Source organism: Triticum urartu, chromosome 2A, assembly GCF_056163025.1.
Source record: "Triticum urartu cultivar PI428250 chromosome 2A, HENAU_Tu73, whole genome shotgun sequence".
NCBI classification, from domain to species: domain Eukaryota; kingdom Viridiplantae; phylum Streptophyta; class Magnoliopsida; order Poales; family Poaceae; genus Triticum; species Triticum urartu.
Window position 1 is genome coordinate 717,950,415 of NC_141874.1, and position 14,238 is coordinate 717,964,652.

General features: G+C 45.8%; 1 protein-coding gene across 1 annotated transcript; it reads left to right on the forward strand.

The window, feature by feature from the left end:
• The first annotated feature begins 5,023 nt into the window (after positions 1-5,023).
• On the forward strand, positions 5,024-9,461 carry LOC125540033 (putative glucuronosyltransferase Os04g0650300). The gene is made up of 3 exons (XM_048703603.2): positions 5,024-6,085; positions 6,191-6,682; positions 8,992-9,461. The coding sequence occupies exons 1-3, from the start codon at positions 5,367-5,369 to the stop codon at positions 9,068-9,070; spliced, it is 1,290 nt and encodes a 429-aa protein (XP_048559560.1). The 5' UTR covers positions 5,024-5,366; the 3' UTR covers positions 9,071-9,461.
• Positions 9,462-14,238: the final 4,777 nt, after the last annotated feature.

Sequence of the window (14,238 nt, forward strand, 5' to 3'; positions counted from 1 at the left end):
GTACGGCGGGTCGGTCTCGCTCTCACGCGTCGGTTCACCGGCCACGTTGTACCGCTCGATTTCAGCCTCTAATTTTTCTTCAGATTCAGAAAAAGTAAATGTGGTGTTTCTTTCTTGAAAAGAGGTGATCTTTACGCCAAAATTTCGTGTTTTGACACATTTCTGAAACTTAATCGAGATCTGACCCTTGTTTGATTTTTTTTCTAGATCTGACCATTTTGCTATCGTCAGGGGCCATGGCGGTAGGTGTAACAGACTATCACCAGGGACCTTGGCGGTAGGAAACAACCCTACCGCCAAACAGGCTGGCGATGGCTGTACAACCCTACCGCAAAGGTGCTCGGCGGTAGGCGCGAACACGCACTGTGTTCAATACTTAAGAGAAATTTACGGTAGGGCATGCAACCATACCGCTGGCGGTAGGCTGTTACACCCTACCGCCATGGACCCTGACGGTAGCGAAAGGGTCAGATGTCGTTTTTTTTTTTCAAACTAGAGTCAGATCTCGATTTAGTTTCAGAAAAGGGTCAAAACACGAAATTTTGCCTCGAGGCGAGGTCGACTGCACACACGATGGGTCGGTCTCGCTCTCACGCGCCGCTCGATTTCAGCTTCTAATTTTTCTTCAAATTCAGAAAAAATAGCAAATGTGACGTTTCTTTCTCCAGAAGAGGTGATCTTTGCATGGTGGAGACTAGTATAGAATCAGCCTTTTAAGTGAGATCATGAGATCAACTCAAACATTTCATATTTAGACAATTCAAAACAATCTGAAAAAGAATGTACAACATACCTGCGAGGTATGTCTACAACTAAAAAAAAAACCCGGCTCATTGCAGTTAGAGATTCAAAAAGACAAATTCAATCTTATTGATCTCACCTAAGGATAGATCCTATACAAGTCTTCCCCATCTTTGGGTCCCCATGCCTTGTTTAGGGAGGGATTCTGGGTGTGCGTTTGGCACACTGGGGCCGTGATGGATTGACAAGCGCTCAAGGCTGCAGGGATCAGGGAGCGTGCTGCTGCGGATAAACGGCGGCGGCGCTTAGCAGAAAGTGGAACTGAGCAAAGCGGGAGAGCATATGCCCGATGCGCGCACGGTGAGATCCGCAAATGGGATGCCTGCATGTGGCTTGCACGTGACGTGAGTGCCGTCCCTCGAGGCGTGAATGTTTTCTTTTTCTTACTGAATGGACTGAGCGCAGCGCAGAGATCAGTTTGGGAACGACGGCGGCGCTTAGCAGAAAATGGAACCGATGAAAGCGTGAGAGCGTCCATTCATGCACGGCAAAACACGAAAGCGGCATGGCTGCACGTAAGCGTCGGTCATCAATGCCTGAAGTACACCTGCTAGTTTAGTCAACCCAGCTAGCAAAAAGACACCAATTAAAGTGAGCCGTAACTCTGCTCGAAGCAAAACACATGTACTCTAGCCGTCTTTTTTACTCGGCGTATTAGATTTCTCCAAAGTTTTACTCCGCGTATTAGATTTCTTCAAAGTCAAACTCTTTAAACTTTGACCAAACTTATATTAAAACACATGAACATCTACAATATCAAATAAGTATAATATGAAAGTACATCTCATAAAGGATCTAATGATAATGAATTTGTGTTGTGAATATCAATAATATTTTGTATAAACTTGGTCAACCTTTGAAGAGTTTAACTTCGAACAAAACTAATACACGGAGTAAAAAGAAACGGAGGGAGTATTGTTTTTTCAAGACACCGTTCACAGTGTACGCACACTGCCCTGGCTGAAAGATAATCCGCATGAATGAGTCACAAAATCATTAGATATAGGGTAATGATCTGTGATGTGCTAAGGGTACGTAACACCACTCTCATAACCATTCAACTGGTTGGTTGATAGAAATTCACCTCTTTTTTGAATAAAGGAAGGGTTTCTTCTAATGAATAAAGGAAGAGTTTTGAAAGAAAGAGAGCTAACTTATATCAAAACATCAGAGGAAATATATTGTTCATAGAAGGATTTGAGAGAAAGAGTTTCATGGAGAACACTAACAAATGAGTACGCTAATTGCCAACCGTTACGGTTTTAAGCGTAACTATAAAATACCCGCACCACCCCTTTTAATTACATGCATGCATGTATTAGAATGACTTTCTCTCTTCCGGGCGCACTCCTTGGACTAATTATATGTATGCACACAATAGAGAAAAAAATTGATGCCATCCTAGATTGTTCCTATTTAAAAATTCAAAATATTTTTTTACTTGATCTGTTTCGACGGCTCTTTTGGGTTAAAAGTCAGCATGCCTGGGCTACGTAAGTTATCACGTCTATGATACATAATTTACCATGTTGTTTGCACAAAAGTTACACTGGCATAAAGATGGTTCCTCCAACCATCTCCCCACATGAACATGCATGCATGCATTAGAGAACAAAAACTGATGTCATCCTAAATTCTTCCTATTTGAAAAATCAAAATATTTTCTACTCAAACCTTCGGTTCGATTGAACATTCATTTCACTAAAATCCGCTGCGACAAGACCTTCAAAACTATATTGCATGTTGATATGTTTCGATGTCTTTTTCGGTCACAAGTTACCACGTTTGGGCTAGTAAGTTACCACGCCTACGGGATACAGTGTGCATATTAACATGATCTTCAACAACTTCTTCCTCTGGGTAAGAAAAATAACCATTGGCGTTTGTGCGTAAGTTACCATCCCTGCGGTGTACAAACTACTTATGCACACTTTGACCAAGACCAACATTAACAAAAACTCTTGGTAATAATTTTATTTGTATCAACGTTAACAGTATAGTCTTTTTTATTATTTAAAATAGGTCATCATACTATGTTGTAATTGTGTTATTGCAACAAAGACTCCTTAGTTGTGTTCTGCCTGACCAAATGGATCGATATGGTGAAATGAGTATTATTATCTGTCCTGATACCGACTTATGGTCGATATAATCGACGCCAGAAAAAGATGGACGCCTCGGGTGGAAGGATTATTTTGCGAGTACAAAATGTCAGTTGGAGACAGACTGATCTTCGTGATCCACTGTGGAGGTGATGAGGTTCTCCTCTTTATTACACCCATGCCCACACAATCTATTTAATCTCAAACATCCGATGAAGAGTATTTCTGCCCTGCTGCTGTACTTTTTGTTCATGCTCGACCACTCCTGCTCCTGATGTGAGATACTTTTGGTAACGACGTGCCGATGTACAAAATATTTGTTCTATGCCTGAACTTTAATTGGTATATTATTCTGTGATCATATTTTTCTCGTCCATGCTTTATTACAGAGTTAATATATCATTTTGTAGTTCAGTACAATGAGACATATGAAAAAAAAATCAATAAACTATAATACGAGCATCTCAACTCATAACCCATACAAATTTGATTCTAATATGCTCAAAACTCTACCATGGCAGAAAAACCCGAAACTACATTTTGAAACCCACTGCAACATTTTTTTTTATCCTTTCTATAACCCGTGAAACATTTTTGTGACACTAAAAATCGTCGCAGAATATGCTCATGCCTAGTGACGGCCAAATGCTTTACCTAAAATCAAACCAAAATGTCACCAAAGTTGCCAAGGGCACTGCTCCAAGAGGAAATCAACTCGTGACGGTTCCAGTCGCAAAAAATCATCTTAGGTGACTTTTTCCCATCACAAAATAGCACACGATTTGTAGTGTCATCAAGGGATCCAAGCTGAGGCGGACAGACCCATCGGGACGCTGTCACCACCCTCTGCACCACGTCTACACCCTTATTTAATTACATGATTCACGGGAAGCGACGTAGTTCCCCCAACCTCCATAGAGGGGAGGGGAACCAGCGGATCCGTTGACGGTAGTAGGGGAAGGCAGAAGTCCCCCCTAGAGCACTATATCAAGGGAGTGAGGCAGGAAGTTGAAGTTTACTCTAGGTAAGGACATCTCCAATGGGGTAACTCAAATGAGACAAATCAAAACGTATGCATACACAGATACGAGAGCCGGTCATCCAACCCAATGCAGCAAATATAAGGATATATGACATTTAAATTAGCATACGGTTTATTTTTACATAACAAAATGTATCTTAGTCTAAATCATAGCCGGTTGTGGGCACGCCCGTGTCCCACCTCCTACTCCTCGCCAGAGTCCGCCGCATGACTGTGGACGCTGTTGATAGAGGCGAGGTCGACAATCGACGTGGGGCAGAGCTGCGGACGTTAACATCGTTCCCGTTCGCGATCGCCTACGCCGCATCCGTGTCCACCTCTACGGCGTTCTCCTCGAACAAGCGGCCGCGCTCCTCCGCGTTGATGCGGAGCCGACCACGGATGGGGCAGACACCGGACATGGACTCGTACAATGACCGCTGCTTATGCACCATGCCCGAATTCCCCACCGTTATGGCCACCACGGCCACCTCCTTTGGCAGCTCGCCGGCGAACTGGCCCGCCCTCCGCTCCTCTGCGGTGTGGTAAAATCTTGGCGTGGAAGTACAACGAGAAACAGACATTCCCGGCGCTCTTCCCGGGATCCAGGGCCAAATTCGTTCCCGGGATCATGTCCGGTGTCCTACTGTCACCCCTGTACCGGACGTCGGGAATGCTTGAAGCTTTCCTACTGTAATGTCGTACGGGCACTGCACAGATGCCACCCCCAATAATAAATGGACAACGTGCTCCTGCCCCAACGCCAAGGGAACATGTGGTTGTAGGGCACCCGGGCGTTCATCCGTCACAGCAGAAATGAATACCTGCCACCTCACAGCTGACACTCACTGTAATAGCCCCACGGTTTGATGGTACCACCACTGTTTTCACTCCTTGTCGGTGCAAACGAGGTTTTGACACCGGCAGAGGTACGAGGATAGAGGTAGAAGACGACGAGAGACAATTTTGAGCCGCTTGGCGCTGGTAAATTCAACGATCTGCCCGTCGGTCCGGCCAGAACCGCCGGCATTTGCTCCCGCGTTCGACGCTCCCACCCACCCCACTCCCCAGTCGGCGGGCCACAAGCGGACGGGGGGAACCCGACCGACGGGGCGCCGTGTGTCTCCCCCTCGCCTCCCGCGTGGCTGCCAATTGCAAGCCAAACTCGCCACGAGCCCAGCGCTCACCCTCACCATCCACTCCACCACCAGCTGCTGAGCAGCGCGGCGCCTTTTGTTTACCGGCCGCTGCTCATAATTGCGTGCCCGCGGCGTTGCTTTTCCCTCCCGGCCCCGGCCGCCTACCCCCACCCCCTCCCCCCGGCTCTCTTATATCACTCGCCACCGCCGCCCAGCTCGCCCGCTACTGCTCCTAGCTCGCTCCTACCCAAGCCAGCCCGAGCTGTAAAGCACCACCCAGGTACACCTACGCGGCCCGGCGAGATGAAGCTCCCGCTGTCGGCGGGGTCGCCCGACGCGGCGCCCGAGCTGGCCAAGCCGTCGCTGCCGGCGACGTGGCTCATCCTGCACGCGCTCTTCTGCGCCACCTCCATGGCCGTCGGCTTCCGCTTCTCCCGCCTCGTCGTCTTCCTCCTCTTCCTGCCCACGCCGCCCATGAACCCGTCGGCGCACCTCGTCTCCCTCGTCACCCCGCCCGTCATGCTCGCCAGCTCCAACACCACCGCCACCATCACTACTACGACGACCACCACCACCACCGTCACGACGACCACCACGGTGGCTGAGAGCGAGGCCGGCGCCAACGCGCACCACCAGGTCCACCACGGCCCGGTTTTCGTCGGCCGCCACGCCATCCGCGTCCGCAAGTGGCCGCACCCGAACCCCGGCGAGCTTCTCAAGGCCCACAGCATCCTCGCCGCCGTCCAGGAAGCGCAGCGCCGCAGCCGCAACCGGTTGGCCGACCCGCTCAGGCCCGTGATTGCCGTCACCCCGACCACCACCTCCGCGCTCCAGGCGCCGTCGCTCACGTCCCTGGCGCACACCCTCCGCCTCGTCGACGCCCCGCTGCGCTGGATAGTCGTCGAGCCTGGCCACCGCACCGACGCCGTCGCCGCCGTGCTCGCCCGCTCCGGCCTCGACTTCCTCCACCTCGTCGCCTCCGACGGCGCCTCCACCGCGCGCCTGCGAATGCACGCCCTCAGGTACTATCACCATGCTCCTCTGCTCGCTGCACTAGATCTCACCGAGCGCCCATCCCCGTATCCTCGGCTCCTCGCTCACAATTTGGATCTGTCGACCAATTTCAGGGAGGTACGGAAGGAGAAGATGGACGGCGTGGTGGTGTTCGCGGACGAGAACGGCATCCTCCGGACGGAGCTGTTCGACGAGGCGCAGAAGGTCAAGTCCGTGGGCGCCGTGCCCGTGGGCATTCTGGGCGAGGACGAAGGCACCAAGGAGTCCTTCCTGCAGGCGCCGGCCTGCGACGATGCCGGCAAGCTGGTGGGCTACCACGTCTCGGAGGAGACGCTGCTGCCAGCGGCGCGGAGCGACATGCTGCTGTCCACCCGGCTGGAGTGGGCCGGGTTCGTGGTGAACGCGCGGGTGCTCTGGGAGAGCGCATCAGAGCGTCCCGAGTGGGTGCGCGACCTGGACGCCGTGGACGGCGGCGCGCACCTGGACAGCCCGCTGGCGCTGGTCACCGACGCCGGCCAGGTGGAGCCGCTCGCCAGATGCGCCCAGGCGGCGCTGGCGTGGTCGCTCCGGTCAGACGCTCTGCATGAAGTCAAGTTCCCGCATGAGTAAGCCCCCGATCCCCGCCTCCTCCCCGTCTGCTTGCCTGAATTTCACTTCACTCCACATGGCGAAGACGAACGAAACCCGACGAAAATTACAGATTACAGCGTGGTGTGGACGTTGATTAGAGCCTACGTTAGTCGGTCGCGCTCCGAGATCAGATCTAAGATTTGGTTTTGATGGCGCGGCAGACACGGATGTAGTACGTTGGGTCCTGCAGATTGTGGTTGGCCACGATGGATGGCCATGGCGTTCCTGACGGGGCTGCTGGTGGGTGCGTACTGCGTACCATCCCTGGAATCAATTCCTGTTAGCCTTAACCACGTGACGGCCGGACATAATCAGCACCTTTTTGGTGAACAGACCCTGCCTGCCCTGCCCTGCCTTTGGTATAGTAGTATCATACGGAGTATGAGCACTCCAACGGACATGTACAATATAGACTGTGACATGACAGTAGTATATCTCAGTTTCGTGCGGATTTCAGTACATATTTTCAGTTTTCTCACTGTCGTGATCTCGCAAGCGGACGGCACCGAAACCGTCCACGAAGCAAAAAATTAAACTAACACGGTTATTAAAGTAATTTTTTGCTTCGCGAACGGTCACGGATATGCGGATGCCGTCTGCTTGCATCCCTAGCTCCAGCTCTAGCTCATAGCTAGGCCTCCTCCAGCTCTAAGCCCATAGCTTGGCCTCCTCCTGGATGGTGTGAACTAGGTGCACAACGGAAGGCGTCACGCCATCGAAGACACATCCATTGCGATGCTTCCAGAGCCGCCAACCGTAAGCAGAAGAAGCGACGACGAGAGCCCCTTACGCAAGCCCGGAGGGTCAGACCACCCAAGACGCATCGGTGGAACAATGTGTATATGATAAAGAGTACAAGCAAGAGGCATTCCTTTTTGAACACGTATGATCGTAAAAAATGTCGTCTCCCCCATCGTTTTGTGACGTTTACGGTGTAACTCTTAAACCGTTCTTTTAGGAAACTCTTTACTTATTTGATTGGCAAAGGGGATATACCATCACATTCATCTTCCTTTCTTCAAAAGACAATTTTAGGGCCTCTTTGATTCAAAGGATTTTCATAGGATTTTTGAAGGTTAAGAATCCTTCGGAATTTTTCCTGCGTTGATCGTTTGATTCGCAGGATTGAATCCCATAGGATTTTTTCCTATGGATTCATTTGAACTACATTTCATAGGAATTGTAGCATCCACTCCAACCTCTTGGAAGAAATCCTTTATTTTTCCTGTGATACAATCAAACAAACTCAAATCCTATAGGAATCCAATGGGCATGTCATTTCAATCCTACGTTTTCCTATTCCCGTGTTTTTGCAATCCCGCGAATCAAAGAGGCCCTTAGATGCTTCTGCATGCTCACCTAATCTAGCCGTCTTACGCTTTGTGTCAAAGAAATGTGAGCCAGGTCATCCTAAATATCATACCTATCCTTTCGAATAACGTACCATTTCTAGTGATGAAACCTCTTGAAACCCAACTACTAGAACCTGCACAATAAGTCAGATTGGGACGGTTTTACTAGTGTGCAATTCTCTGTGTCAAGACAGACGAGTGTTTTTGGTACTTTAGATTTTCATGTGAAAATAGTTTTCAACAACATTAAAGAGGTGGATCAGTTTTCTCGCTGTTCTGATCGTGCAGAATGGACACCCATGGTACCGTACAATGATAGCACTACCATTCTCTAGAATATCCTATCCTGAAATTCTGCCATGATATTAGGATTTGGTTGATATTAGTGGAACAATGTGTATATGATAAAGAGTACAAGCAAGCGGCATTGCTTAAAAATGTCGCTTCCCCCATTGTTTCGTGATGTTTACGGTGTAACTCTTAACTTATTTATATAGGAAACTCATAACTTGTTCAATCAGCAAAGGGGATATACTATCACATTCATCTTCCTTTCTTCAAAAGACAATTTTAAATGCTTCCACCGTAAATGCTTCCACATGCTCACCTAATCTAGCTGCCTTGCACTTTGCGTCAAAGAGAGTTGAGCCAGGTCATTCTAAATATTCATACCTATCACTTTCGATTAACATACCATTTCTAGTGATGAAACCTCTTGAAACCCAACTAGTGGAATGTGCGCAATAATTCAGTTTTTTTACTGGTTTCTTTGTGTGAAGATAGAAGAGTGTTTTTTGGCACTTCAGATTTTCATTTGAAAGTAGTTTTGGACAACATTAAAGAGGTGGATCAGTTTGCTGGATATGTCATATCACCATGCCATTTTTGCATGAATGAGACACTAGTACCTAACTATCTTCCATTTTGTGCAGGTGGAAATTTGATGCTCCTCTAGTAAGCGCCGCTTCGCGTCAGCAGAGCAGCGTAGTAAATACTGAAGATGGTCACTAGAGCAGCAAAAATTTTGTGGGCAATAGAAATCAGGGCAAAATCAGACTGCTACGGCTCGTCTGATTTGTGTGAGTCTCCTCTGATGCATCCTTGTACCAAGACATCTCAACTCTTGAGTAACATAAGGCAGCTCAGCTTATTTGTTGGGACCCTACAGAAAGTCACAGACCATACATCTGAATCCATGTTCTGTATCATCCTGTAAAAATAGATAAAAAAAGTTTAATTATATGCACCATTCATGGCTTCTCTAATAGTAAGAGTTCTCTTAGGCGCATTGTCTTCGTGTAATATAGGTCAGAGCAGATGGGCTCGCCAAATTGGTCTGTGGTTAAGACATTTGTTTGTGTAATGGTGTGAAATAATAACGATCCAGCTCTCAGTTTTCTAATACTGCCTTTGTCCTACAAGGCGATTTTGCAAGCTATGTTGCTTGCAAAAACGTCTTATATTATGGAATGGAGGAATTACATTCCCCCCCCCCCCCCTTTAAATAGGAGATGGGACGGAGGAAGTACTAGCTAATTTTTTTAAAATAATACAATTTTTATATTAAATTTCAGAAATATTACGCTGTATTTATATTTTTTAAAAATATTATCCAGTTAGCCTACTGCTGGCCGATTGGATCCAATCGGCCTACTGCTGGCCGATAGGCCCCCAGTCAGCCTACTGCCGGCCGATTGGATCCAGTCGGCCCACTGCTGGCCGATTGGCCCCAGTCGGCCCACTGCTGGCCGATTGGCACCCAGTCTGCTTCCTCTAGGCCGACAGCCGACAGGTGCATGCACCCATCTATTTGTTGAATAGTTATTTGAAAAATGTTGAAGAGGTATTTGAAAAAATGTTGATCATGCATATAAAAATGTTAATCAAGCATTTTTAAAAAATGTTGCACAAGTATTTGAAAATGTTGAACAAATATTTGAAAACCGTCGAATAGGTATGTGAATAATGTTGAAGAAGTATTTTAAAAAATGTTGATCATGTATATATAAAAATGTTAATCAAGCATTTGCAACAAATGTTGAACAAGTATTTGAAAAAAATATTGAACAAGTATTTTAAAAAATATTGATCATGTAAATAAAAATGTTGATCATGTATATAAAAATGTTGAACAAGTATTTGAAAAAATTTGAACAAGTATTTTTTTAACAAGTATTTAAACAAATAATATAGAAAAAAAGAAAAAAAGAATGAAATAATGGAGAAGACCGGCTCAGTCATCTCTAGTTGGTCGCAATCCCTTTTCTAACCAGCAATTGGAAACTAATGGGGTGGTTAGCTGCTCTGGTGATTGCCATGGAGACCAGACATCGATCCCCAACGCGGCTAATAACTACCCCACCAGCTTCCAGATGTTAAACTTTTTTTCAAATACTTGTTTAACATTTTTTAAATACTTGTTCAACATATTTTAAATACTTGTTCAACATTTTTATATACATGATCAACATTTTTACAAATACTTGTTCAACATTTTTATATACATGATTAATATTTTTTCAAATACTTGTTGAACATTTTTACAAGTACTTGTTCAACATTTTTATATACATGATTAATATTTTTTCAAATACTTTTTCAACATTTTTTAAAATACTTGTTCAACATTTTTTGCAAATGCTTGATTAACATTTTTATATACATGATCAACATTTTTTAAAATGCTTCTTTAATATTTTTCAAATACCTATTCAACATTTTTGAAATATTTGTTCAACATCTGTAAAATACTTGTTTAATATTTTTTAATGCTTGATTAACATTTTTATATGCATGATCAACATTTTTTTCAAATACTTCTTCAACATTTTTCAAATACCTATTTATCAGATAAATGGGTGCATGCACCTGTCGGCCTAGAGGAAGCAGACTGGGTGTCAATCGGCCAGCAGTGGGCCGACTGAGGCCAATCGGCCAGCAGTGGGCCGACTGGATCCAATCAGCCGACAGTGGGCCGACTGGGGGCCAATCGGCCAGCAGCAGGCCGACTGGATCCAATCGGTCAGCAGTAGGCCGGTTGGGTAATATTTTTAAAAAATATAATTACGGCGTAATATTTCTGAAATTTAATATAAAAATGTATTATTTAAAAAAATTTAGCGAAGTACTAAGTGCATTTTTTCTCTTAAAGAGGAGGCAATGCCTGAGTGAAATAGAGAGTAAAATGCACAGAACCACCACTTTAGCGTCCTATTTCTCGTAAAACCATCACTTTACAGAACGTGACACTTTACACCGCGCCGAAATTTTGACAGTGGCAGAAAACACTGAATGCAAAAATGATCCCGTTTTGACGTGGCAGATCACTCGTGTGCCGACAGCGGGGGATGGCGCGCCGCTAACGGCTGTTGATTCGGCTGTCGGAAGCGGCCGACGCGGCTCGGTCGGACGCGAACCCAAGCGCTCTCTCCCTCTCTCTCTCTCCCCCCTCCCCATCCCACCTCTCGAACTCGAGCGGCATGGCGGCGGCTGGATCTATAGAAGGTGGACTCAGATGCATCGACGACGAGGGGGAAGAGCAGGATGAGCGGATGGGTCCGGATGGCGGCGTGGGAGGGGGTAGTCGTGGCAGGGGGAGGATTGCTGCGACAGCAGCTTGTTTCGTTCATTTCCGTTCATCGCCGGCAACTGAGTCGTCAGCGGATGTCACCCGCGGGGTGGTGGAGGAGCTACCCACTTCAAAGCGCCCCCCCCTACTTGAGCTACATTCAAATCTGGAGCTCTCCCATCCCCGAATAACTAGGGTTTCAGATTTGTAATGCTAGCTGTTTGATACTGTTAGTTCAGTTCATATTAATTTTAGAATGTTGATGTCAACTACTTAATGCTTATGAAATAATTGAATGTTGCTGCCATATGTTTTACTGAATTCATTCAACTACTGAATGTTGTTGCCATATGTTTTACTGAATTCATTCAACTACTGAATGTTTTCTGAAATAATTAAATGTTGCTGCCATATGTTTTACTGAATGTATTGTAGTGTAATACTGAATTTTGTATTGAATCTGAACTAACTAAATGTTGCTGCCCCATTTTGACTGAATGTTATTTAGTACTGAATTTTTAGATGATGAACTAACTGAATGTAGCTGCCCCATTTGTCTACAATTAGGGTTGGAGCTCACATTTGGAATGTGAGTTTCCAATTCTATGGTAGGGATAACTTAGACAGGACAATGGCCAACTCTGAAATCACATACAACACCCTGTTGGCCATTATGGATTTGGAAGGCTTTGGGAGTACAGATTATATTTATTATGTGAAGCAAGAGGGAATTGGCATAGCCAGTTTAGAGTTGCCTGACAGCAATGCAATAGTTCAGGAAATGCTCAAAGAGTTTGACCACAACAGATCTATTAAGTTCATTGTACTTAAAGGAGATGCCCCAACCCCACTTGATGCGAACAGAGCTTCACAAATATGTGAGGAGCAGATCCCCATCGGTAACATAGGTGAGCCCCAAGGGGTTGTCAACACACAACAGAGCATTAACCTCCAGAGATAGGGCAAGTCAAGGTTGCCTTCTGATGATTCAGAGAAAGATGATGATGAAAGTGAAGATGGTCAAGAAGAAAGGGGTTTCAGACTTTCAGTGCTGATTTTATTTGGCAACCTGAGTTTGGTTATGATCCTAGACCATTGGGTGTTGATGAAGAAGAGGTTGAGTTGCTTCATAGATTGGAGCAGCTCAAGTTGCAGAGAGAGGATCCTTGGTACCACTATGAAGGAGACATAGATGTGGATGAGCTTTACGAGCCTGAGGAAGAGGAAATGGATGAAGAAGAGCATGTGGCTTGATACGTCTCCATCGTATCTATACTTTTTTATTGTTTCATGCCAATATTATACAACTTTTACATATTTTTGGCAACATTTTATATGATTTATTGGACTAACATATTGGTCCAGTGCCCAGTGTTCGTTCCTATTTTTTGCATGTTTTTCGCTTTGTAGAATATCCATATCAAACAAAGTCCAAACGCGATAAAAATTTACGGAGAATTATTTTGTAATATTTGTGATTTTTGGGACGTGGAATCAATGCAAACGGGGGCCCACAGCTCCCAAGATACACCAGGGTGCGCCCAGGTGTCTTGTGCCCTCCTCGTACGTCGGTTGAAGCTCTACTTCGGGCGCAAGGAAGCTTATATACAGAAAAAACATGTTAAAATCTCAACGCAATCGGAGTTACGGATCTCCGGATATTTAAGAAACGATTTTCGGCCAGATCTAGGGAACGCGAAATAGAAGAGAACAGAGAGGGAGATCCAATCTCGGAGGGGCTCCCACCCCTCCGCTGCCATGGAGACCATGGACCAGAGGAGGAACTCTCCTCCCATCTAGGGGGAGGCCAAGGAAGAAGAAGAAGAAGAAGAAGAAGAAGAAGAAGAAGAAGAAGAAGAAGAAGAAGAAGAAGAAGAAGAAGAAGAAGAAGAAGAAGAAGAAGAAGAAGAAGAAGAAGAAGGAGGGGGGCTCTCTCCCGGTGGCGCCGGAACACCGTCGGGGCAATCATCGTGTGGCGGCGATCTACTCCAACAACTCTGTCATCTTCACCAACATCTTCATCACCTTCCCCCATCTATATTTAGCGGTCCACTCTCCTGCAACCCACTGTACCCTCTACTTGAACATGGTGCTTTATGCTTCATACTATTATCCAATGATATGTTGCCATCCTATGATGTTTGAGTAGATTTTTGTTATCCTATCGGTAATTGGTGAATTCTTATGGTTGGTTTAATTTGCTTGTGGTTATGTTGCTGTCCTTTGGTGCACATCATATGATAGTACGTGTGGATCACACCATAGGGTTAGTTGTATGTTGATAGGACTATGCATTGGATGGGCAAGGGTGACAACAGCTTCAGCCTAAACATAGAAATTAATACGTACGAGATTGAAGGGGGACCAATATATATCTTAATGCTATGGTTGGGTTTTACCTTAATGAACGTTAGTAGTTGCGGATGCTTGCCAATAGTTCCAATCATAAGTGCATAGAATTCCAAGTAAGGGACGACATGCCAGCAGTGGCCTCTCCCACATAAAAACTTGCTATCGATCTAGTAATGTAGTCAATTGCTAAGGGACAATTCCGCAAATCCTACCACCACTAATCCACACTCGTTTTATTAAACTTAATTGTTTCTTTATT

What these genes read in the sequence shown, in the direction of transcription:
- LOC125540033 (XM_048703603.2), top strand. Translation starts at nt 5,367, where the DNA reads ATGAAGCTCCCGCTGTCGGCGGGGTCGCCCGACGCGGCGCCCGAGCTG. An exon ending in CTGCGAATGCACGCCCTCAG is followed by an intron (nt 6,086 to 6,190) that starts GTACTATCACCA and finishes GACCAATTTCAG; the next exon opens with GGAGGTACGGAAGGAGAAGA. An exon ending in GAAGTCAAGTTCCCGCATGA is followed by an intron (nt 6,683 to 8,991) that starts GTAAGCCCCCGA and finishes CATTTTGTGCAG; the next exon opens with GTGGAAATTTGATGCTCCTC.